Raw genomic sequence first — 26,000 nt, forward strand, 5'->3', positions numbered from 1 at the left:
TTGCTCTATAGCATAAACTAACACAACATTGTAAATCAACTACACACTAATAAAACTTAAAGAAAAAATGTAACAGGAAACCACTGAATAATTTTAAGTGGAAGAGTGACCTTATTTATATTTCTAAAAAGATTACTCTGGCTTGCTTTGGGGAGAACCTCAGGAGGGTGTAGTCATAAGCAGCAGGTAAGAAGTGACAATGGTCACAATGGTGACTAATATATCTGGGACAAATTTGAAATACATTTAAGGGGAAGAAATGAATTTCTACCTGTATGAGTTCTCTTCGTCCCCATCTAACTTATAAATCAAAATGATTTGATATTCACTTATGGTCTAAGTCAAATAACAGATTTCACTAACAAACTAATTCTGAAATTCAAGAAGGGAAAACAGAATCCAATGTGAAGGCCAAGTTTTATGGGAAAAAAAAATTTCTACATGGCACTGCTTATAATCATGAAATAATTAGAAACAAACCAAATGTCTAACAGGGGCTTCCCTGGTGGCTCAGATGGTAAAGAATCCACCTGCAATGTGGAAGACCTGGGTTTGCTCCGAGTTGGGAAGATACCCTGGAGGAAGGCATGGCAACCCACTACACTATTCTTGCCTGGAGAATCCCCACGGACAGAGGAGCCTGGTGGGTTGCAGTCCATGGGGTTGCAAAGAGTCGGACACAACAGACCGACTAAGCACAGCACAAATGCCTTACAGAAGAGGCCTCCTTAAGATAGTTATGGTGCATAAAAGAGATGGTTTTTGGAAGAAAGCATCGACATAAACAGTGTTAAGGATATGACACTAAGGAAAGGAATTCAGATTGATGGTGGAGAGCAGTGAAGTTATGGACTTGGCGTCAAGTGTATTTATGGGGACTGTATTTGTAGAGAGGATATGGGAAGGAGATTCTTGGTGAATGCTGGAGCAATAAAGATGGACAGTTAAAGCTGAGTGGAATTACAAGTGATCTCAAATGCTCAAGTCATGACAAATACAAGAGAGCATTTATTCAGTTCCTAATATACATTAGCTAAGAGCTCCAAGGTAGTCTACATTCTTCATTTCATCAGATGTTTACAACAATCCTTTGATGTAGGGTCAGCATCCCCATTCTACAGAAGAGGAACCGGAGGCTCAGAGACATCCAATGTCTCTTCCAAAGCTACGCAAGTTGACACCGACGGGGCTGGGTTAGCACTCAGACATTGCTGACCTCAAAGCAGCTAATCTTTGTCATTACCCAATGGTTCAACCTGGGGTTTACCACATAAATTCCAAAAAGGAACTCAATCCTCAACCTCTGTCTCAATTTATGACCTCAGCTAAATGTGTGGATCTTGGTTTTTCATTGGATACAGGAATTCACAGGATTAAGATATAGAGAATAAATGTCTACTATGTGTGCAGACACTGATTTAGACGTGGAAACACAGAGATGATTCCAATAATAAGATACTTCCTGTCTTCAAAGAACTCTCTGTCTAGCTAAGGAGGGAGCCAGACATAAGCAAATGACATTACACAAAAACGGAATCAGTCTTTAACACATGGGTAAAGATGTGAGAGAATTCACACTTGGGAGAATTCAGGGTGAACTGTGATGGTGACTATCAGTGATCTCTTTGCCAATATACACCATGCATATTAAGCTTGGAAAGACAGGTAGGACTTCACTGGGATAGAACCTGATGGTTTAGCAGGAAGAAAAAAAAAAGTTTGATACTCTGACTGTTTAGTTCTACCTGGCTCTGATACTTTAACTAGAGCGTCCCTCTGGGTGGCTCTCTGTGCCTCAGTGACCACATCTGCAAAATGGGCATCATCACAGTACCTGTTACTGACCATCAAATGAGATAAGATAAGCATAGCACTTAGCCTCCTGCCTGGAGTAAGATAGTGTCAATAATTGCTGATAAATATTCATCAGGGCTTGGAGAAGAAAATGGCAACCCACTCCAGTATTCTTGCCTAGAGAATCCTGCGGACAGAGGAACCTGGTAAGCTGCTGTCCATAGGGTCACACAGAGTCGGACACGACTGTAGCGACTTAGCATGCATGCATGCATTGGAGAAGAAACTGGCAGCCCACTCCAGTGTTCTTGCCTGGAGAATCCCAGGGACAGAGGAGCCTGGTGGGCTGCCGTCTATGGGGTCGCACAGAGTCGGACATGACTGAAGTGACTTAGCAGCATTCATCGGGGCTAGACAGGAATTTTCACGGAGAGAAAAACGGTATGGGAAAGAACATGGAAGTGGAAACACATGGATTTAGAAGAACAGCACAGAGACTGGAGCTCTGTGGTGGCCTCAAAGGCCATTTTCATGAGGAGGAACACTTCTGTGGACACTGGACAATCTTTCAAGCCATGGAAGGAGGAGAGTGACATAATCAGAACCAAGTTATAGGCACTAGAGAGGTAAGAGTCAAGAGGAAGAATGACTGGCTGGAGATCACGGGGTGGACAGAAGGATGAAGATGAATTAGGCAATGATGGGGGTAGCGGTCGTCAAAGACACAGTCACCCGGGAGGTCAGAGGAAGAAGGAGATGGCGATGATGCTGATGATGATAATGATGGGGAGGAAAGGGAGGAGGAACAGGGACAGATCTACTTTTGATTGCATGCTGGCTGGGCACCGTGCTGAGATGTTATGGCAAGCTGGGCAGAGAGGAATGGCTTGGAAAAAGTGAAGAAACTGCCCCAAAGTGTTAGGTAACGGCAGAACCAAAATTTGAATCTAGTCTGTCTAACTTACCGCACTCCTACTTTGATGACTAGATTCTCCGGGCAATGAAAGAGTGGGTCCAAACCCTACTCTGTGACCCCAATCTGAGAATGTCTCCCATGAGAACATCCTATCTCATACTCTCTAAAATGACACCAGCTACACTTAAAGCATATCCCCCTGCTCTGCTGCTGTGCTGGGCACGTTCCATAGATTGATGCGAATCTTCCCAACCACTCGAGGAAATGTAATTCATTCCCATTCTCAGAGAAGGAGGCTGGGGCCCAGAGAAGGGATCTTTACACCCAGGGACATAGGTCCTCTCTCTGCAGGGCCTCAGCTGAGGTGACTTCTCAGGGAGACAGTGGTGTGGGTTCTTTGAGCAGAGTGAAGCTGGGGGAAGAGGGCACCGTTCTTCCTGGGACCTTCAGAACCTGGGCAGAGCCAGTGGATGTCCTGGCCAGAGGTGCCTGGGGGACCTACCTCGGGGCCTGCTTCTCCTCTTCCGCCTCCCGGCTGAGATGCTGCGGGGTGCTGACTGCAGCTGACCGATCTCGATGGGCGTGTTTGCGCGGAAGCTCTCCTTGAACTTCTGCATCAGGGACTCCACTGGCTCCTGCGTCGCCTCAGCCGCCGCTACAGGGTGGGCAATGGGGCTAAAGTTAGGGCTTGGCCCACCCTCAGTCTCTGGAGAATCAATCTTGGGTCCCTCCACCCCCTGTGTGTCTGGAGCTCCCTCCCAGACCCAGTGATGATGCAGGAGTCATGGAGACCAGGAGAGATGAATCTGCTATCCTACACATTTACTGATGCAACACCCACTATGTGTTCAAGGGCACTGCCCCCATGCCCTTGAGATATGACGGTGAGCACCATCCATGATTCAAGGAATCCACGGCTTGGTAGGACACATATCCAGGCATTGCCAACACAGTGCAATACTCCTGTGATGGGAGAATACAGAGTGATGGGAGAACAGGAGCACCAGGAAGGTCAGCTCACCCATCCTAGGAATCAAGGTGGGCTTCTTGGAGGAGACAATACCTCTGCCGAGACCTTAAACAAGGTTAACAACTAGCAAATAAGATAGAATCAGGGTAGAACTGCTGACAAGATTTGGGATAAGAGAGTGACCTGGGTGGAAGGAGAAGCACATGCACAGACCTGAAGCCACAAAGAACGCAGCGCTTGAGTAAATCAAAGAAGTTCCGTGTGGCTGCTATGGAGCCTGGGCACAGCAGATGAGGAAGCAGAGGCCAGATCACCTTGAAAGCCACCCTGATGAGTGAAGACTTTTATCCCAAAGGCAAAAGGTGATCATCAAAAGGTTTTAAAGAGGCAACTGGTATGTTCCAGTTAAGTCCCTGTGATAACAATTGCTAACCAGAGTATGGAGTACACAGTCAGAGGCAAGGAGAAAGGCCAGACAGAGGTTTTTGCAGGAGCCAGCCAGAGACAAGGAAGCCTGAACCAGAACAGGGGCAGGAAAGGCAGACAGCAGGCCTGGGGCCAACATCATTTCAGGAGACTGGTGGCTGAGCTGGTAAAGAATCCGCCAGCAACGTGGGAGAGCTGGCTTCGATCCCTGGGTTGGGAAGATCCCCTGGGATCTTCTGAACTGAAGGCTACCCACTCCAGTATTCTGGCCTGGAGAATTCCAAAGGGGTCGCAAAGAGTCAGACATGGTTGAGCGACTTTCACACACAAACACACACCACAGTGCGGTGATACACAGACTGCGTGGTAGAGGAGCCCCATCTCACTAAGGGAAACTGCAGTTCCCCCCAAACAAGGCGGACAGCTTGCTCTAAGCTACCAAGCAGTAGAGTCAAGCCTTCTAAACCCTACTCCGATGGTCCATTTGTTTCAATACCCTCCAAGGAGCTTCCGGTAGCCACATTTTCAGAAATTTCCAAATTGAGTCTGGTAGAAAGTTACAGAGAATGGAGAGAGTGATGTCAAAAGGGCAGAGAAAAAAAGTTGAAAAGTGAAAAAAAAAAAAACACAGAAGAACTTGAGAAGGAAGCAGAGAGCCAACATAAAAGAAAAGGAGAGGAAATGAGAAAGAAGAAAAGGAGATTGGCTGAATGGTCTCTGTGCCTTTGTTCTGAGAAATCCCCAAAGACAGTCCTGACTTTGAAATCTTCAGACTCAGCCCTCCCTCCACTGACGTCTCCAGAGGCTGGGAAAGTTCTTCAGTTTAAGCCACCTGCTGTCTGATGACAAGGAACAGGATGTGCCAAAGATTCCTGTTTCTTTGATGGACCTTTTCCAGAGTGGACAAAGAAGGCTTCTGAACATCCCAACACCAATTTTAAGGAGATCCTGTTTTCTCAGTAAGTTTTATCAGCTTAGACACAAATGTGTCTGCAGGGTAGCTCATACCCAGAGGGCTGGTTTGGGTATCAGACTCTGAGAAACCTCATCTTTAGGGACATAGAAGGGAATCTATGCTTGCTAAGGAAAAGACAGTGGAAAATACAAGTGACCCTGTGGTAGCACAATGTACATATATGCCTCTCTTGATGCCCACATCCCCAGGCATCTCAGTTAAGTCTACTTAAAGGAGAGCCAAGAAGAAAATCCCAAACATAGATCTACACGCCAACCCTATGATACAGAATCATCCAGCAAAAGCCTACAGTCCCTTCTGAGAAGCATAGTCACGACCAATCCTGATGCTTTAAACCTGGAAAGGAGAGTGATCTGCACAAAATGATCAGAGTTGGGCTATCCTGTGGTCCAAAGTCCAGAGCAAGTCACAGTCTGGAATACACCAAGGTTGGGGGAGGGGGAACCCATACACATCTGTCAAGATCCATGGATTCATTCATCTCCACACTCATTCATTCATTCTACGGTATTTTCCGCAATATGTCTTGGTCTGCTTGGCTCACATAACAAAAATGATAGACTGGACAATGCAAACAGATCAGATTCTCATTTGAAGATGGCTGTCTTCTGACTGTCTGTCCATGTGGGCTTTTCTCAGTGTATCCATGCTGAGAGGGAAGTGGGGAGAGAGGGAGGGAGAAATGGAGATGGATGTCTTCCTCTTCTTATGAGGACACAAACCCTAAGGTTAGGACCCCAACCTTATGTTCTCACTTAATTTTAATTACCTATCAAAAGCCTTGTATCCAAATACAGTCACACTGGGGGTTAGGGCTTCAATATGTGAACTGTGGAATACATGACTCAGTCTATAGCAGACTACATTTGGAGGTGGGACCTTTAGAATGTAATTAAGATTAATGAGATCATAAAATCGGGGCCCTAATCATACAGCACGGTGGCCTTAGAAGAACAGAAGGATTTCCCCCATCTCCCATGAGGACACCAAGAGAAGGTGGCCATTTACACGGCATAAAGACAGCCTTCACTAGAACCCAACCATGCTGACGCCCTCCAGAACTGGGGAAAGGTAAACGTCTGTTGTTTAAGCCACCTAGTGTTTTGCTAGGGTGGGTCTAGAAGACTAAGTCACCATCACATTGGGGGTTAAGGCTTCAGCATATGCATTTAAGGGGGATGTAAACTTTTGGTCCATAACAGGGTAAGATGGTAGAAAAAACAACAAATAAAACCCCTTTGCGATGCTCACCATGTGGGCAGGAAGACCGGCAGTAATGACATAATGGCAGAGAAATGCAAAATTTGCAAGTAATACGTACCAAAAGGGAGAAGTGGAAGATGATATAAAAGGCTATGTTGGAGGAATATGCCTTTGTCTAGGAAAATCATGGAAATTTGTTTCAAGGAAGTGAGCAGCAGGACTAAAATCTAGAAAGAGTATGAGTTAATCAGGTGAAGAGGGAGCTCCAGGTGGGGCTGCAGGGGAAGATAGCAGAGGAATCAGAAGAAAGAGGCTAAACAAAGACCCCTTAGGGAGAAGGAATGTGGAAGGGGCTTCAATTACCACTGCAGCTGAAATGCTGAAAGCAAGTGCTATGAGGTCATCTAGAGAGGTAGGAAATCCCAGCACTAACGCTAACCTTGACCTTCCCCCTAACCCTCACTCTCCTGGGTCTTATCAAGGAGAGGACACGGTGAAGGTTTTAGATGGCAGATCTTCGTTGAGGGACGATGGGTCTGGTGGCAGCAAGAATTCACTGGAGAAGGTCAGAAATGGAAGTGAGAAGGCCAAGGAGGAAGGTGGTGTCATAGCACAGAAGTCCGTATATGAGATATATGCGATCTAATCCATGTATGAGATGCTAGAGCAGCAGAGGTGGAGACAGAAATAAAGGAGATGGATCAGGAGAGACAGCAGAGACAGAAGTGGCAGAGTAGGGGAGACGGAGCAAGGTGAGAGTTATTCTGTAGGAGTAGCTCCTACAGGAGTGGCGACTGACTGCAAGGGGAGGAAAAGGGAGAGGGAGGGAGAGAGGATGACTCCGGCTCTGGCAGAACAAGACGCCTCTCAATGAGAGGAGAGACGTCGGAAGAGGAATGAATGTGAGTTTAGTTTTAGGGAAGAGCACTTGATGCCTCCCAGATGTCTGCATGGAGAAGGGTTGAGTAGATGTGGGTCTTGTACTCACAAGAGAGAAACTGGACTCTGCGGAGGCTCTACACACGCATTCTTTGAAACAGGTAGAAAGGGGGTGTGTGTAATGATTAAGAACATCAGCTTCTGACACAGTGTAGGTTATGGAACACAGAACCATTCCTGACCTGCACTATCCGATCTCTCTTTCACCCCTAGACCCATCTTCCAACCACAGGTTCATTCTGCTCCTTTCCATTTCCTGGAGGCAGACCCTCAATGGGCTACTTCGCAGGTTTTCGATAACTGGCTACTGGTTGAGTTCACCCAGGGAGATGGCCTGGAAGGATCTGGGAGGAGGAGATTTGAGGGGATGTTTTCCCTTGCTCCTTTCCTGTTTCCACATCATATTTCTGATGGAGACTGGGGCCCTTAGGGCTTCTCTGGTGGCGCAGATAGTAAACAATCCACCTGCAATGCAGAAGACCTGGGTTCCATCCCTGGGTTGGGATGAACCCCTGGAGAAGAGAATGGCAAGCTACTCCAGTATTACTGCCTGGGGAATCCCATGGACAGAGAACCGAGGCAGGCTACAGTCCATGGGGTCACAAAGAGTTGGCAAATGACTGACCCTCCACAATCATAACTTCTGCCATGGCCCCTTTTCCACAACCCAGCTCTCACAGACTCTAGTAAAACCACACCCTCTCCCTGCCCCTTCAGTTCTAGGAATTAGTAGTGGGCTTCCTGATAGCTATTTTTTTTTCCTGGTTCCTCCCTGTTGATTCTCTGCATTCTGACTCTTCTCTATAAATAGTCACTTCATTGAATTCCTCCTAAAAATCCCATTGGAGGACGCCTTCTTTGCCCAGCTGGAACCTCGACTGATACATCATCCCTTTTCATCGTGGCTCTGACATTCAGCAACTCCAAAAGGTCAGCCTCTTCCCATCCTGTTATTTCTGCTTGACTTTCTCCTAAGATGATGCCGATCTGACCAGCTGGGAGCATAGGAAGATACACAGAGAGGCAAGGTTTGCTCCCCTGGGCTGCAGGGGCTTCTGATCCCGACCACAGCAAATCCTATCCATCTGTTTGGCTGCTCTCGCCTTGGTGGCAGCGCCAGGAGCCCAGACAGGCTTAGAGCGGGAAGTGCTTATGCAAACCCCTCCATGGCCTCTTTTATCCTCTGTGCCACTCTCTCCTGCCCCCGTCCCTCTCAATCCCATCCGGTAGCTCTATCAATATCAATATATCAAGTTGTCCAAACAAGCCACATTACCTCCTGGTACCCGCTGAGCTCTGCCTCCCCAGAGCAGCAAAATGCTCACCCGTCGCCTGGATGAATGCAACAGATGGTACTTAATCTGAGCATCGCGGCAGGCCCGGGAAAGGGAGGGGGAAGTGGGGGAAGCGGCCTCTTTCTAATTGACATATGAGAGATTGTCAAGCTTAATGGGAATGAACCGCTGGGGCCTGAGGAGACTGAAGCCCCAGCCCCGAAGCCAAGATGGAGAAAAGAGAAGAGGAAAAAGGTGCAGGGAGGAGGGAGATGAAGCAAGAATGCAAAGGAAAGCTGTGCTCCGCAATCAAGGTCAGGGCGTGAAAACGGAGAGATGGAAGAGTGGAAAGGAGATAGCTGGAAAAATAATAAAGAGAAGGGGAAGGGAAGGATATGAAGGACGGGGAGGAGACAGAGACAGCGAGAGGAGGGCTAAGACAAGGCGGACCTGAATGCCTCTGCAAAGGCGGAAAGGCTGTGTTGGTTTTCAGACACCAGGCAAGCTCCAGCCCTATACTCGGCCCGACAGAACGGGCACTGCATGCCCTGCCTACACTGGTATTCACCAAGGCCACATTCAAACACTCATGCACGGTTCTCTGTCCAACACAGACTGTGAGGTCTACCACTGAAACTTGTCTGGGTTTGGGTTCAGGTTCCTGTAACAGCTTTATGATCATCCTCTTTAACATTTCTAGATTCATCCAGTCTATTTATGAAGAAAACTCACGATTCTTGCAAAACTCACCAGTTCTCTGCCAGGCAAGGAGGCTGACTTCTTTTTTTTTTTTTTTTACATTTGCTCACTTAATCCCCCTAACAGCTTTGAAAAGTGTCATTAACTGTTTAGAAATGAGGAAATTGACGCCTAGAGAAGTTAAATAGTCTCCGAGGATCACACCCTTGAAACTGGCAGAGCTGGGACTTAGACTCAGGTTATGACTGGTGGCTCGGGGAAGGCAATGGCACCCCACTCCAGTCCTCTTGCCTGGAATATCCCATGGACGGAGGAGCCTGGTGGGCTGCAGTCCATGGGGTCGCTAGGAGTCGGACATGACTGAGCGACTTCACTTTCACTTCTCACTTTCATGCATTGGAGAAGGAAATGGCAACCCACTCCAGTGTTCTTGCCTGGAGACTCCCAGGGACGGGGGAGCCTGGTGGGCTGCCGTCTATGGGGTCACACAGAGTCGGACACGACTGAAGCGACTTAGCAGCAGCAGCAGTATGACTGGAGGCTCAGATGGTGAAGAATCTGCCTGCAATTCAGGAGACCCAGGTTCAGTCTCTGAGTCTGGAAGATCCCCTGGAGAAGGGAATGGCTACCCACTGCAGGATTCTTGCCTGGGGAACGCCATGGACAGAGGAGCCTGGCGGGCTGCAGTCCACGGGGTCGCAGAGTCAGGCACGACTGAGTGACTGACACTTCACCTTCACTGTGACTCAGAACCCGTCTCCATTCACTGCACCACCCTGGCCTACCTGGTGGACGGACACGGACATCCTGTCTGTGAGTTTGGAGATGCCTTCTTTGGGCCTGGGACGTGACTCTGACAGCTTAGCCACCCCTCTTACATCAACTGGACAAGAAGTCCCCTGCAATCTGTTCCTGGCTGGAGCCAGGGGCTCACCTTGGTTAAAGTCCGATCTGCTTTGCCAAGGAACCTTGTTCAGCGTTGATGGTCAAGACTCCCCAGCCTGGAAGGCCTAGACTCAGCTCATACCCCACGCTGTCAGTCCTGCTGCCCTACAGAGCTACGCTCAGAGAACCAACTAGCAGGTAGGCATCACTTGTCCATACTGCGTAGTGCAATGTGTGAGAAAGTCTCCCCAAGTTCCAGTGTCAGCTCTGCCAGTGAATGATGGAGCCACTCCCTTCTCATTTACAACCCTCAGTTTCTCTAAACGTCTGCAGGGTTTGGGGGAGGATTAAATGTAATTATGTACATAAATTGTCTAACAGAGCTTCTAGAATGCAGTAAGTGATCAACCCAGCTTCCTCTCACTCTTCAGCTTCATGATTGTTCAGTTCATTCATCCATCCATTCATGTATTCATTCATCATGAAAGGCATCTGCAATACAAGATACTTACTTTGAAAATTACTTTAGGTATATATTTCTCCTTTTACTCAGAGGTGAAAATAGAGGCACCAAGAGACAAAGTCATCACAAAACGTCAGCAGCGGAACAAGGTCCCACACTGAGGTCTCCAATTTCTACTTCTGCATCCGGTTTCCCCAAATTATAGAATAATATGCATCTCAGACCTTGTGATGATCGATTTTATGTGTCAGCTTCACAAAGCTGTAATACCCAGATATTTAGCCAAACATCTCCCTAGATGTTTCTGTGAAGACATTATTTAGATGAGATTAATACTTTAATTAGTAAACTTTGAGTAAGATGGCCCTCTCTAATGTAGATGGACTTCACCCAATTAGTTGAAGGCCTCACCAGAAAAAAGGAGAAAGGAACTTCTTCCGAGAAGAAAGGAACTCTTGCTAGCAGACTGCCTTCAGACTTCAGCTGCAACAATTCTTCCCTGGATTTCTAGCCTCCTGAGTGAATGAAAGTCGCTTAGTCATGTCCGACTCGTCGTGACCCCGTGGACTGTAGCCCACCAGGCTCCTCTGTCCATGGAATTCTCTAGGCAAGAATACTGGAGTTGGTTGCCACTCCCTTCTCCAGGGCATCTTCCAGAGCCAGGGATCAAACCCAGGTCTCCTGCACTGCAGGCAGACTCTTTACCATCTGAGCCACCAGGGAAGCCCCCTCTAACCTCCTAGCCTACCCTGAAAATATTGGACCTGTCAGTCTCCACAGACACAGGAGAAGATTCCTTACATCTCAACAGATTGATACAGGATGTATCTAATAAACAGGATGTATCTAACCAATGATGATGTGTGTATACACATATGTATACGTATATGCACATACAGGACGTCCCAGGCGGCAGGAGTGGGAAAGAACTGCCTGCCAATGCAGGAGACATGAGTTCCATCCCTGGGTCAGGAAGGTCCCCTGGAGAAGGAAATGGCAACCCACTCCATTATTCTTGCCTGGAAAATCCCTGTGGACAGAGGAGCCTGGTGGGCTATAGTCCATGGGGTCGCAGAGATGGACACGACTGATGGACTAAGTGCCGCACAGCACAGGCCATCAGAGAAGGCATCCCGAACATGGAGGACACCTCGGCAGGAAGATCTGGTATACATGGAAAGAGCCATCAAACATGGAAGGCGTGAGAATCCAGTTCCAGAATCCAACATTCCCTCTCATATAGGAATCATCTTTTCAATAAAGAAGTGGCAAAGAAAACAGCCAGGGTTCCCTAAGCAGATGAGAATGCTCTATGACTAGAATAAATTTAAAACCCATGTACATATTTTTTTTTTTTTAATGACCAGCTCTTCCCAATTCTCAGGGATAAAAACTGATGGATAGGATTTTCTCACTTTTTAGTTTTCTCTTCCACGAACTGTCTTAAACCTTTGGTGCCTGGCACAACTTATCTTCAAACAAGTGCCTGCAGACAAGACAAATGAACAAACAGCAACAAATATAAATTGAAAAACTTGGGACTAGCCTTTTCTTATATATATGATCTTGGGTCTGTCAGTTAATCCTGCAGACTTGTAGGGTGGTAATAATTTCTGCTGGAGAACTGCACTGAGTTTGAATGATGGAATTAAATGCAGTGATATTTTCCTCTGCTCTGTTAAAAACACAATACCTTCCAGGTTCCACAGTACCTAGCCAGGACACAGATGGTCTCTAAGATTCCTTCCAGCTCCATGGCCTTGTAGTTATAAATGTAAATGAAATGTGCTTTCAACAAGATGGATGCAATAACCACAGGCTTAACTGCATGCTTCAGTCTGCAAAGCACTTTCACCCTTCTCAAAAAACGCTGTCTTTGTGTGTGAATGTGTGGTTGTTATTTGCTCAGTCATGTCTGACTCTTTGCGACCCCACAGACTGGAGCTCACCAGGCTCCTCTGTCCACGGAATTCTCCAAGGCAAAATACTGGACTGGGTAGCCATTCCCTTCTACAGGGGAACATCCTGACTTTGGGGTCAAACCTAGGTCTCCTGCATTGCAGGCAGATTCTTTACTGTCTGAGCCAACAGGGAAACCCAATGCTGTCTTTGCCATTACATAAGGACCATAGAGGCAGAGGAGTTTCCCAGAGGATGGGCTGGAGTTTATACCAGCAATCAACAAGTCCTGTTCAAGGGAGAAAGGATCAAGCAACTAGCCAGGCTGGGCCAAAGACTTCTTGGTCACTTTATTTTCACCTTTGTAGCAAGGCATGGCCATGGAAAGGCTTCAGAACTAGCCACAGTTTGGAATGTTAGCTATGTTTCTCATTAGCTGCGAAACTTGGGTAAATTACTTAACTACTCAGAGCCTCTGCTTCTTCAAGTGTTAAAATGAGGTTTGCAATTTCAACTCCATAGAGCTGTTTTTGGATTAAATGAGATGTTAAAAATGCTTATCACAGTGCCTGATACAGAGTAAGCATTTTAAAGATGAGACTTAATATTGTTACTGCCAAAAAGATCTTAAACCATCAGTCACAGCAAATCCAGATCTTCTACCCAACCCCAGATGGTGTGTGTGTGCCTAGAATCTGATGGAACAAACTCACAGTCACCAGTCAGATTCTTCTCCTAGATTCATTCTTTTCGTAACTGCAAAGGAAGGCCATGCATGTGGCTCAGCACTCCTTAGTACTAGAGGGCCACCCGTACTCCACAACTGGAATTCTTCATCTGACACCATTCTTGGGTGCTATATCCTAAGGTGGGCATTTGGGATACAGAGATAAATTGAAATATAGAGCCTTCTTTCAGAGAAGGCAATGGCAACCCACTCCAGTACTCTCGCCTGGAAAATCCCATGGATGGAGGAGCCTGGTAGGTTGCAGTCCATGGGGTCAGGTTGCTAAGAGTCGGACATGACTGAGCGACTTCACTTTCACTTTTCACTTTCATGCATTGGAGAAGGCAATGACAACCCACTCCAGCGTTCTTGCCTGGAGAATCCCAGGGACGGGGGAGCCTGGTGGGCTGCTGTCTCTGGGGTCGCACAGAGTCGGACACAACTGAAGCAACTTAGCAGCAGCAGAAGCAGCAGAGCCTTCTTTAAAACACAAGACTGTTTGGTGGAAGAGACAAATAGAGATAAGAAAAATATACTGTACTAAATGCCCAGTGATGAGATGGCTGAAAATGAGTTTTCTAATTCCTTTTGCAAGTGGAAAAGCTATAGAGAATTGCCAGAGGAGCTGTGAACTTGCCTGACACTTAAAGAAGGCAGAACCAGGTAAAGAGGATGACAAAAAGAGTAGAATCAGCAGGGAAAAGGGGCCAAAAAATGTAGAGAAAATCCTACACGGTTTGGTTTTTCAAGAGCTTCAAGTGAGAGATGATTGTACAAAGAACATCCACCCTTGAGCAAGGAAAGTGGGCCTGGCTCTTTCTGTGGACTCCTACCTCCCTGCCTGGTTCATTTCAGTTCAGTCGCTCAGTCATGTCTGACTCTGTGGCCCTGTGGACTGCAGCACGCCAAGCGTCCCTGTCCATCACCAACTCCCAGAGCTTAGTCAAACTCATGTCCATTGAGTCAGTGATGCCATCCAAACATCTCATCCTCTGTCATCCCCTTCTCTTCCCACCTTCATTCTTTCCCAGCATCAGGGTCTTTTCAAATGAGTCAGTTCTTCGCATCAGGTGACCATGGTTCAAAAGGTCCGTTTCTTTTGAGAGCCCTGCTAGCCAGCTTCACGACCCTCTCCTGTGCTTTTTTATTTATCTCAGACACTCAGGGTGTGGCAAGGGCATGCAGTTTAGGAATCCAATAGACCTGGGTTTAACCTCCACTCTATCACTTATTCATTACAGGACTCGACATCTCTAAGCCCCAGTTCTCCTTAAGTAAAACCTTGAGCATAAATCTGTCTCAGGAACTGTGTAGTTTTGTTTCTTTGGGCTTCCCAGATGGCACTAGCAGCAAAGAACCTGCCTGCCAATGCAGGAGATGTAAGAGATATGGGTTTTGATCCCTGGGTCGGGAAGATCCCCTGGAGCAGGGCATGGAAACCCACTCCGGTATTCTAGCCTGGAGAATCCCATGGACAGAGGAGCCTGGTGGGCTTTGGTCCATAGAATTGCACAGGGCTGCAAAAGCCACAAAGAGACTTCACAAGCGCATTTGTTTGTTTAGTTATTTTGGTTAAGATTCAAAGCAGTAATATAGTTAAGTGTTTAGCACAGTATGCAAAATGGATTAAGCATTCAACAAAATATAGCCTCTATTATCATTCTTGCTAGTCAGCTTAAGTGAGATAAGCTTACAGAAGGCCTTGCACGGGGTCCATACTTAATACAGACTAGGTTCTCCATTTCCCTGTTGGGTAACTCATTACCTTTGACAAAGAATGGTGGATGCTAACTCCTTACTGTGCTCTCATGTATAAATCTGACCGTCATCTCTGACTTTAGCTACTCCCACGGCTTGCACCCCATGTGAACCAAACCCCATGGCTACACCTGAGATTTTCCCAGCCATAATCCAGGACCAGTGTGTGGCTATTACATTAGGCCTGGAAATCAAGCCTCTGCTCATAGTCCTCCGTCTGTTCTCATATCTTGCTCTTTCATGCTCATCAGGTGTGTGCTTTGACTTGCAATGTCCTGAATGTAGGGCATACTGTGGCAAACGTAGAATTTTGTATACGTACATATAAAGAGAGAGAAAGAGAGAGAGACAGATCTGTTGCTCATGAAGCTCCAGCTCCCTGATTTTTAGCCCAGAGCAGAGGATGCTGAGCCAAAGACAAGAGGATGTTGTCTTTCTGGCAGCTGGCTGGCATGGAAGGGAGAATCCCACTCTCTTACCCCTATTCCCTTCTTTCCCCCAAATTTTATCTCCTCCTGGTTTTAGTTTTCCCCCAGAGAGTTAGCTTGCATGTTTCTGGTTGATCCATTACTGAGGGTCACCTAAATGCAGCATCCTAGCTTGCCAAGAAATCTCAAGAGTCATATGATCATAAGAACAATAACAGTTACCATTCTGGAGTATTTATAATGCAGCAGGTACTATTTGAAAGTCAACAAGCCATGGCTGGATATAATTCTCATAACGACTACGGCAAATGGAACTTCACCACTCCTTGCACCCACCTACTGTTATAACTTCACTGTGGATGGACTGTACTTCGTTGTCCTTTGATCTGCATTCAGCTCTGTGACTTGTTTTGTCTGAGAGTATGTCAGCAGAAGTCAGTGTGCACCAGTTATGAACACAGGCTTCAAGAGGCATCACATATGCAGGCTCACACATTTATACCTGCCACCTTCATGAGGAGGATGTGTCCCAGGCAGCCTACTGGTCCAAGAAAGGTGATGGGCATAGAGTAGATTCATAGCTTTTTATCATGGAGTGGACTCACCCTACTCCTATAGGCCAGGTCATTGACCAGCCAATTTGTAGATGCTAAGCCATCCAACCGAGATGAGCAAAACACTCCATCTAATCCACAGACACTTGAGAAATCACTGTTTATTCCTGCACGCCACTGAGGTTTCATAGGTTTTTCATGTAGCTTTATTGTGGCAATGACTGACAGATACATTTCCATCTTACAACTGGGTAAGGGAAGCACAACAAGATTAATTAATTTCCAAGGGTCAGATAGCCTATAAATAGCAGAGCTAGGCAAACATCTTCACATACCACACCATGGCTTGTTTTGGAATGGGACCAATAAACATGGTTTAATGAACTGACTTCCACACTGGAACAGATGAAAGGAATCCCTTATCAGTCAGCTTCCCTTTAGACCATATTAATGACAGTGAGAATAATCCCAGAAATAACCACCACCTGAAACAGAGGTGTCTCTCTCCAGTGTGGCAATATGGGTGATAACACATCCATTCTGAGCTTGCAGGGCTGGACTATGCTTGCTTAATGAATGGAAAAACCATTTCACAGCGTATAGACTAGGAATCAAATGAGGGTCATGAAGAATACACCTGGTGACATAGGTCCATCACTGACCTGTGTTGATGTGGAAGAGCGGATGATGGAACCTGTATGGTTCTTACCTCTTCAACTGGCAGATTTTCCACCCATGTTCCTTTAAGGACAAATTTTCCCAGTACAAAAAGGGGGTTATAAATTTAAACACATGTAAGTCTACGTAGCAAATGGAGGAGTTTTGGAGTGAAAAGAATGCATCTGCATTATAAATATGTCCCATTTCTCAATATTAAACTCTTAAGAATAGACTGGCTAAATATATAGACAATAATGGATTGAAGCTGAGTCGGCGTTACTATAAGGCTCCGGATTTTCCATTTAATGACTTATAATTTCAGCTTCCCATTTCTACATGACAGTTAGAGCAGGCTTGCTTTATTATGCGTGATTATATGCCACCACCACACAAAAATGCAAGCAGAAAGCTGGAGAGCAACCCTGGCGGGAGGGGAGAGCAGGGAATCCTGAGTGGAAAACTCAGCAGATCTAGAGGAAGAAGACCAGACCTTAGCCTCCAGCCCAGCTGCCGTGTGACTTTGAACACCTCAACAGGCCTCTCTGAGCCTCAGAACATAAAACTTCTGTGAGATTCATGGGAGACAATAGACATACAAAGAAGTAAGACAAAACCACACAGCAAAAACACGATGTAAAATGATTTTATCGTCATCCTGAGGTTCAAACTCTGAACCTCTTACCATCTGCTCATCCTTGGGTACAATGGCAATGCCTCTCTGAACCTTGGTTATTTTTTCATTTACTCAATAGAGATGAGGGCATCTGTAAGAAATATTTAAATAAGCACACTACTTATACTATAAACTCATACTTGTTGACGGGTTGAGAGTTTACCCTATGCCAGGCACCACCACCTACTCTGCCACTCACCACCAGCCTAGAAAGTAGGCGACATTAGTATTTCCTTATGGAGCAGACGCTGACCTGGAGTCCAAGCTGGCCGAATTCTGATCTTAACTACTGCTGCAAATGAAAAGAGAAACCAAAGAAGGATGTGTGAGAAGCAGAGAATCACTCTGTGGAATGGTGGGGCTGTCCCAAGCACCTCTGGGGAGCTGCACAGGCTCACAGGCGCATCTTAGGAACTATTTTTATTCCATAGCTAGATAATCCTGAATTATCTTCCTCTTTCCTATTTAGTCCTGGTTAAACTGGCTCAGCTAAGTACTATGGATGCCTCTTTTTCTTTCTATCCTTTTCCCAGGGAGCAGCCAAAAAAACTGAGCAAAGGCAGGAGAGAGAGAGCTGGAAATCATGTCTTTAGTGGAGCAGAACAAATTCCTCCTCTGATGTTTTTTGGTGAAATAATAGAGATCCATCCTAGGGAGCCATTTGTACAGGGAGCCTGTGTGCACGGGCGGATGGGTCTTGAGGAACACTCTCATTTTGCTAGATGTGCACAGTGAAGTAGAGAAATGTGATAAAAGAAAGAGGCAGAAAGGCGGTGATAGAACTGCCCAACTCGGCTCATCCGGTAGCAACCCTGGAGATCCTGGCGACCCTGGAAGGGGGTTCACACACCAGTCACTGCTAAGGGGTATTCCAGGATTACAAACAACACTTGCTATTTCTCCCCTGAGTCTGCCTCTCCTTCTTCACCTTCTAATCAGTCACATCCTGATTTAAATCTCTAGAATGTGGACCTTGCATGCCTGGATTAGATGTGGGTGTCCAGGGACCTCCTGGAGAAGGCAATGGCAACCCACTCCAGTACTCTTGCTTGGAAAATCCCATGGACGGAGGAACCCGGTAGGCTGCAATCCATGGGGTCATGAAGAGTCAGACACAACTGGGCAACTTCACTTTCACATTTCACTTTCATGCATTGGAGAAGGAAATGGCAACCCACTCCAGTGTTCTTGCCTGGAGAATCCCAGGGAGGGCGGAGCCTGGTGGGCTGCTATCTATGGGGTCGCACAGAGTCAGACACAACTGAAGCGACTCAGCAGCAGCGAACCTCCTTGGTGGCCCAGTGGCTGAGATTCCACGCTCCCAGTGCAGGGCCCTGAGTTATATCCTGCATGCCACAACTAAAGATTCCACGTGCTGCAGGGAAGACTGAAGGTCCTACATGCCGCAATAAGACTGGGTGCAGCCAAATAAATAAATATTCAAAAAAGATGTGGGTGTCCGACGAGGTTTTCCGGAGCCCTCACCAATAACATACGTTTTATAAACACACATTCAGCTTGGTGTTATTTCTCCCTCTCTTTATTGTCACTTCCATTCACTAATTTGGGCATCAGAGATTTCAGTGTAAGTTAAGAGTAAGCTGACTACTGAGAGAAGAATCAGAATCTTTATTGTGCATTGTCCAGACCCCACCTAGCTGTATTGAGATCTGAATGTTACATCAAAGATATAATTAGCAAAGTAGAACAGATCCAGATATGAGAAGCTAGACTAATATGAAAGCTTGCGATGGAATCATAAGGAACAATGAGAGACTGTAAGTTAGGTAAGCTGCCTTTGACAATGTGAAGGGTTGTAGTATTACTAGTACTTATATCAATGTTTAACATTCTTATTATTCTAACTATGCCCCACGCACCATGATACATGCAATATATGTATAATAACCACAAGAGCTTCTTTGTTTGTTGGTATTTTTGGTGCTTCCACTGGATCAGGTACCTGCTGAAGAACTTTGCAGATGTAAGTTCATGTAATTCCCAATGATGCTGTGATGTAAACTCTACTCAACGCTCTCATTTACAGAAGGAAAAACTGACTTTCGGGCACTTAAGGTTCTTAAGACAGCATTTCTCAATCTTAGCATTATTGACATTTGGAGCTGGATAACTCTTTGTTGTGGGAACTGTATGTTGCTGTATGTGTGTTGTAGGATATTTATGTTGTATGTTGTAGGATATTTAACAGCATCCTTGGCCATTGCGAATTAGATGCTAGTAGTCCCCTCCTTGGAGAAGGAAATGGCAACCCACACCAGTATTCTTGCCTAGAGAATGCTGTGGACAGAGGAGCCTGGTGGGCTGCCATCTACGGGGTCGCACAGAGTCGGACATGACTGAAGCGACTTAGCAGAAGCAGCAGCAGCAGCACAATCCCCTCCTTGAGTTGTAATCACCTAAAGTATGTCCAGATATTTCTCACTACTTCTTGAGGGGCAAAATCACCCCTGGTTGAGAACCTCTAGACTAAGGTAACCTAGATGGTAAGTGGGATGCCTGGGATTCAAATTCAGATGTGTCTGGTACCAAGATCCATGCTCTTAAAAATAATAATATCAATAACCACTGTAATAGCAATATTCATTATTTTATAAGCCCACAACATGACAAATCTTTCTAACTATGGAAAGAAGAGCTAATGGAGATGGTAAGTCCTCTGAAACTGGAAGTAAGTAGGCAGAAGTGTCACTTTCCAAAAATAATACAAAAGAGATTCAAGTATTAAAAAGGAAAGATGGACTAAAAGACAGGCAGACCAATGATAACCTAAAAATCCATTAGTCAGTGAATTTACAACTTGAGGTTTAATTTTAATTCTAAGTCCCTTTCAATAATTACAAAGGAAGAAACCAATCATAATTTGAATTATCTTATGCTCCAGAAACCCAAAGAAATTTGCCTTGTAGTCATACTTAGGAAAGGGCTTCCCTGGTGGATCAGAGGTTAAAGCATCTGCCTGCAATGCGGGAGACCTGGGTTCGATCCCTGGGTCAAGAAAATCCCCTGAAGAAGGAAATGGCAACCCACTCTAGTATGCTTGCCTGGAGAATCCCGTGGATGGAGGAGACTGGTAGGCTACATTCCCCGGGTCGCAAAGAGTCAGACACGATTGAGCGACTTCACTTTCACTTTTCTTTATACTTAGGAGATTGGGAAGGTGCCGTTCCTAATTTCCTTTTTTCAGCCCTCTGACACACACACAGATACAAATCCTCTTGTCCATGCATCTGGGCTCAGAAACAACTGGTCCATCATCTGGTTCTAAGTAGAGGAAACTGGAGATATAATATAGCAAGTCATCAGCTGGGCAGTAAACTGGCAAGTCTCCACTGGTGTGTAATAAAGTCATGGTGCCTGAGAAAGACATTGACAAGAGGGAGGACCACAGACGCCCACCTGCCTCTTTCCATGGCCAGAGCATCAACCTCCTGAGCTGTCAGTCAGTCAGTTCAGTCGCTCAGTCGTGTCTGACTCTGCGACCCCATGGACTGCAGCATGCCAAGTTTCCCTGTCCATCATCAAGTCCTGGACCTGCTCAAACTCATGTCCATTGAGTCGGTGATGCCATCCAACCATCTCATCTTCTGTCACCCCTTTCTCCTCCTGCCTTCAATCTTTCCCAGCATTGGGTCTTTTCCAAGGAGTCACTTCTCCGCATCAAGTGGCCAAAGTATTGTAGTTTCAGCTTCAGTATCACTCCTTCCAATGAATATTAAGGACTGATTTCCTTCAGGATTGACAGGTTTGATCTCCTTTCAGTCCAAGGGACTCTCAAGAGTCTTCTCCAAATTGAACACAAATGAAGAAAGTAGAGGAAAGATATACACATCTCTAGAAATTATAGACTAGAATGACCAAAGGTTCATGGATTCAAGTTAGGAGCAAACTTGCATGAAGCAGATCATTCAGGTGACATTTTAGAGACCCTTCCCAAAGACCTGACAATGAAATAAATTACGCCAAGATGGTGTTAAATTAAAGCTGGACTAAGTTGGATTGGACATCAAAACAAATTATTCAATTAACAGGTGATTCAAGCCAAAATAATAATAATAATAATAAGAGGAGGATGTGATGTTTCCATCCAGAAGGCCAAGTAGAGAGAGATGGCTACCTCTTTGATGATTTTAGCCCTCCCCTGCAAAGCACAGAGACTGAAGCTATCCTTGGATGCTGGGTATGGTGTATCAAAAAGGAATGAGAGGGTTTTCCCAGGTGGCATATACAAAGAGCATCTTCATTTCAAAACACAATGAGTCACTTAGTATGGCTAGAGTTCAGTGATCCTAGAGGGATGCTGCTCCAAATAAGGTGAGAGAGATTCAGTGACCACATCAGGGAGGGACAAGGGACCTGAATATCAAGTTAAGCATCTGAACTTTAGCCCATGTAGTAGGAAAGATCACATGAACATGTATTATAATGTACATATGGATTTTGATCAGAAGAGTGTCACTGTCAGAGGAAAACTTAAGAAAGATCAATGTGACTGTCAGTGTGGAAGAGGGTTCCTAGGGAAAATAATACATAATGATAGTACTGATAAAAAAGAGTTGAAACGTATCGAGCCACTCAGCACGTGCCGGTAACTGTGCTAAGCATTTTATCTAAATTTTCCAATTTAATACTCACAACAAACATATGGGGTAAAGCACTTTGATAAATTGCTTTTTGTAGAAGAAAAGATTAAGCTTAGAATTCAAATTGTGTTCAGGATCCCAGTACTTGACACTGGTGTCGTCAAGATACTATCCCAAGTTCAATTCCAGTGTCTATACATTTATTTGAGAAGTCTCTGTAAGTCCAGACAAAGGAAAATATAGATCTCAACTGGACAATGCCAAAGGAAATAGAAAACAAGATTTATGCTTGAAAACATACACATTTAGGGAATAGAAACGGATAGGAATGATCGGACTTAGATCTAAACCGGAGGCTATGAGAGGAGTCTTGTTGCATGCTAGCTGTCCTCCCTAGGAATGATATATAACTCTACGGTTTCAGGGTTAACTACATCCTGATATGGTCAAAGGTTGCCTAAATGTTCCCCTTTTCAATGATAAAAGGATGACTTGTCACTGATGCTTTCCTTACCATGATCAGCTTGCCTTCAGAACTAAATTAAAACATATGTTACAGAAATAGAAAAAAAAAATGTCATGGCATGAAAAACTTTCACCTCACCATCATCCTTAGGGTGCAGCAACAGCAGGGCAGAAACTGTTGTGAAGGACCGTGACCCGGACTCTGGGATTCGGGCAGGACGAGAGGGTTCAGGCAGACAGCCAAGGAGGGCACTGGCTTCACGAGCAGAAGGGCTTGCAGACGACTGAACTTGAAACTTAAGTAAACGCAACTCATACAAACATTTATACTTACCTGCTCAGTGAACTTATCAAGAATGTCTCTGTGGCTCTGGCTCATAAGTAAGTCCAATTCTTCAAGTCTCACTGCTCTTCCTAGACACCACTCACACTGCCGCTCTGAGCTCTACTATTTCCCCATCCTCAGCCAAGTCTGGATCCCTTTTCTCACTCTTGTCTTTCTGAATGTGCCTGGCCCTCCGCACCTTATCCTCCAGTCACAGCCCTCATTCGCTTCCAAGCTAATTGTTTCCACCAACGTGTGCAAAGCAACCGTTTATGGGAAATGCCACAGGATGTTAATTTCATCTGGAATTGGGTAACTGCAAAAAGTGCCTCCTTTTTTTATTATACAGAATAAGTATTATATTAATAGGGCCATTTTCAATTAGAACCACAATTGCAGGCCTGTCGTCCACTAACTGTGGGTTATTTTTCACAAAGTATTTTTCTGAACAGTTTTCTTTCTAAATCCCCCCCATAACTCCCTCCCTTGCATCATCATAATTAAGATAATGCAGCATAATTATAAGCACATAGTGGAGGCTCAAATGCTAGCATGGACTATCCAACCAGTGCTACACACTTACCGAAATGTCTCAAGCAAAAAGGAAAAAGTGCTGGGGAGTCACTACTGAGGTAGAGGCATGAAGGTTGATGAAATCAGCAGGAATAAGACAAAGCAGTGCAGAAAACCTGGCCAGAGTCCACGTCAGTGGAGCTGAGCCTGCCTGAATATTACTAGAAGGTGACCAGGAAGCATCCTCAAAGCTTCAGACACTGAGAAAAATCTTATCAAGCATCTATCATTTTGGGTGCTTCATATGTATCATCTGATTTACTCCTCAAGACAACTCCACAAAGTTTGTTTTTTTTTTTTAATTGCCTAAAAGTCAAGGAAAGAAAGGGCAAGCTGAGATTTAATACTCGATTCTAGCATTAGCCAGTTACTGCCATTAAGGACCACTCCAAAAAAAATTTTTTTTCATTAAAGATTGTATTTTTTCATGTGTCTGTGGGTCAAGGAACCCTGGTGACTCAGAAAAGAATCTGCTTCCGAGTGCAGGAGACCCAGGTTTGATCCCTAGGTTGGGACGATCCCCTGGAGAAGGGAACGGTTACCCACTCCAGTATTCTTGCCTGGAGAGTTCCACGAACAGGGAAGCCTGGCGGGCTACAGGCCATGAGGTTGCAAAAAGTCAGACGCGACTGAGCAACTTTCACTGTGGGTCAAATGAGGGTCATATTATTCAGGCTGGGGTTCGCTTGGCTGCAAAACAACAGGCTGAGTTCAGGTCTACTTCACATGTATCTCATCCTCTTTGGACCAGCGAGCTAAACGGGACATATTCCCACGGACAGTGAGGCAAGCACCAGAAAGAAACCCCTCTGTGCAAGCATATTTCAGGCTTTTTATTGTGTGTTGCACCTGTTAACAACTCCCTGGTCAAGTAAGTCAGATGGGCAAGCTCAGGTTCAACAGGACAGGAAAATACTCCCGACTCACAGCGGTAGATGGGAAGTGAATATATGCTCAATAATCATCTAAGCTATCACATCTAAAAATCTTTCAAGTTTCAATAAGACTGTGAAAACCGTACCACTGGGCGTCCAAGTTTCTGGACCGTAGGGGCTCATGTCAAAGGGAGGTGGGCATGGTGACACAGAAGGGGTAGCAAGCAAATGACCTGGACCTCTCCTCATCTGTATAAGGCAGTAATGCTGGCAGATCTTCTTACAAAGGCTGTTGGAAAGTGACTGAGATGCCTCTGCTATGCTGAGTCACTCAGTCGTGTCCAACTCTTTGTGGCTCCATGGACTGCAGCCCGCCAGGCTCCTCTGTCCATGGGGATTCTCCAGGCAAGAATACTGGTGTGGGTTGCCATGCCCTCCTCCAGGGGATCTTCCCAATCCGGGGATCGAACCCAGGTCTCCCGTATTGCATGAGGATTCTTTTACCATCTGAGCTACCAGGGAAGCCCAAGAATACTGGAGTAGGTAGCTGATCCCTTCTCCAGGGAATCCTCATGTCCCAGGAATCAAACCAGGGTCTCCTGCATTGCAGGTGGATTCTTCACCAGTTAAGCTACCAGGGAAGCAAGATGTCTATACAGAGTTTAAAAAAAAAAAAAAAAACAGGATGCTTCTTGGTGTACTCATATTCTATTGCATTGCTCAGTTTTACCTTTCTTTATCACACATGTCACCGCTGCCAATGTGTTATATATTTGTTTTATTATTTGTTCCACTTGTTTTTGCTGCTTAGTCGCTTAGTCATCTCTGACTCTCTGAAGCCCCATGGACTGTAGCCTGCCAGGCTCCTCTGCCCATGGAATTTTCCAGACAAGAATACTAGAGTGGGGTGCCATTTCCTTCACCAGGGGATCTTCCTGACCCCGGGATCGAACCCACGTCTTCTGTGTCTCCTGCATTAGCAGGCAGATTCTTTACCACTAGCGCCATCTGGGAAGACCTGTCCCCTCTTAACCATCCCAAATGTTAGCTAAATAAATAAAAAGATATTGTCTATTTTGTTAACTGTCATATCACTGGTGCTTAAGGTACTGACTAAAATGTAGTACACACTCAATAATTTTTTTTAGTACGTGAAATGCAACATTGTTAACTCACCTTTATAAATACTCTGTACATGTAACACAACAAATTCAACCTGCGCCAGTCTAGGTACAGTTTTGAGCTCTGAAGAGGGGACAAAGTTGTTTTGAGAGGTACAGTGGAATGGTAATGATGATGACAATGGTGGCTATGGTTTGATGTTACTATTAAATATAATGAAAATTAAAGATCATTGGACTTGGAATAAAAAAGTACTGATGACTCAGTTACATATCTTTCCAGTTGTGTTGCTTTGGAAGATCTCTTAACCTCAGCAATTCTCAATGATCTCATCCATGTAATTGGTTTACATATATAGATTTTGCCAAAATATCTCAAGTCTCCGAGATAATCTCTTAAAGTGTCTGGCAAAAAGTAGGTAGCTACCAGGTTGAAGATGAGAATGGTGATGGTCAAGATGATGAGCATTTTCTTAAAGTTTTTCCTGGGAAAAGTATATAAAACAACTGTTGTAAAAGTAGGCAGAATTAAACTTTACAGCAGGTATAGCAAAGGACAGGGAGTTAAAAGCTGAAGAAATGTTCACAGAACAAGACACTTCGGAACTGACACCTGTAGACCACATTAGATTCATATATGGAGAGAGGTAGAGGAAAGTCCCAGAAAAGGAAAATAAAACAAGAAAATCTCCACAGAGAGATAAGGGCAGAGGTAACAGTTGCAGCTGTCCAAACAATGTTCAGACTGCTTTTAGAAATTTTTGATTTATCTAAGCAATTCTAGATTTGTAAGTTG

The 26,000-nt window shown here is 45.3% G+C and overlaps 1 protein-coding gene across 4 annotated transcripts in view; it reads right to left on the reverse strand.

Moving 5' to 3' along the window:
• The window catches only part of ASTN2 (astrotactin 2), a 989,097-nt gene that overhangs the window by 689,631 nt on the left and 273,466 nt on the right, over positions 1-26,000 (reverse strand). For 3 of the 4 annotated variants that reach the window (XM_043453335.1, XM_043453334.1, XM_043453337.1), the window contains exon 4: positions 3,213-3,365. The exons of the other annotated variant lie outside the window; for it this stretch is intronic. In XM_043453335.1, coding sequence (XP_043309270.1) covers positions 3,213-3,365 — 153 coding nt within the window. The remainder of the gene's footprint in view (positions 1-3,212; positions 3,366-26,000) is intronic. 4 annotated transcript variants of the gene reach the window in all.

Source organism: Cervus canadensis, chromosome 30 (genome assembly GCF_019320065.1).
Source record: "Cervus canadensis isolate Bull #8, Minnesota chromosome 30, ASM1932006v1, whole genome shotgun sequence".
Taxonomy (NCBI): Eukaryota; Metazoa; Chordata; class Mammalia; order Artiodactyla; family Cervidae; genus Cervus; species Cervus canadensis.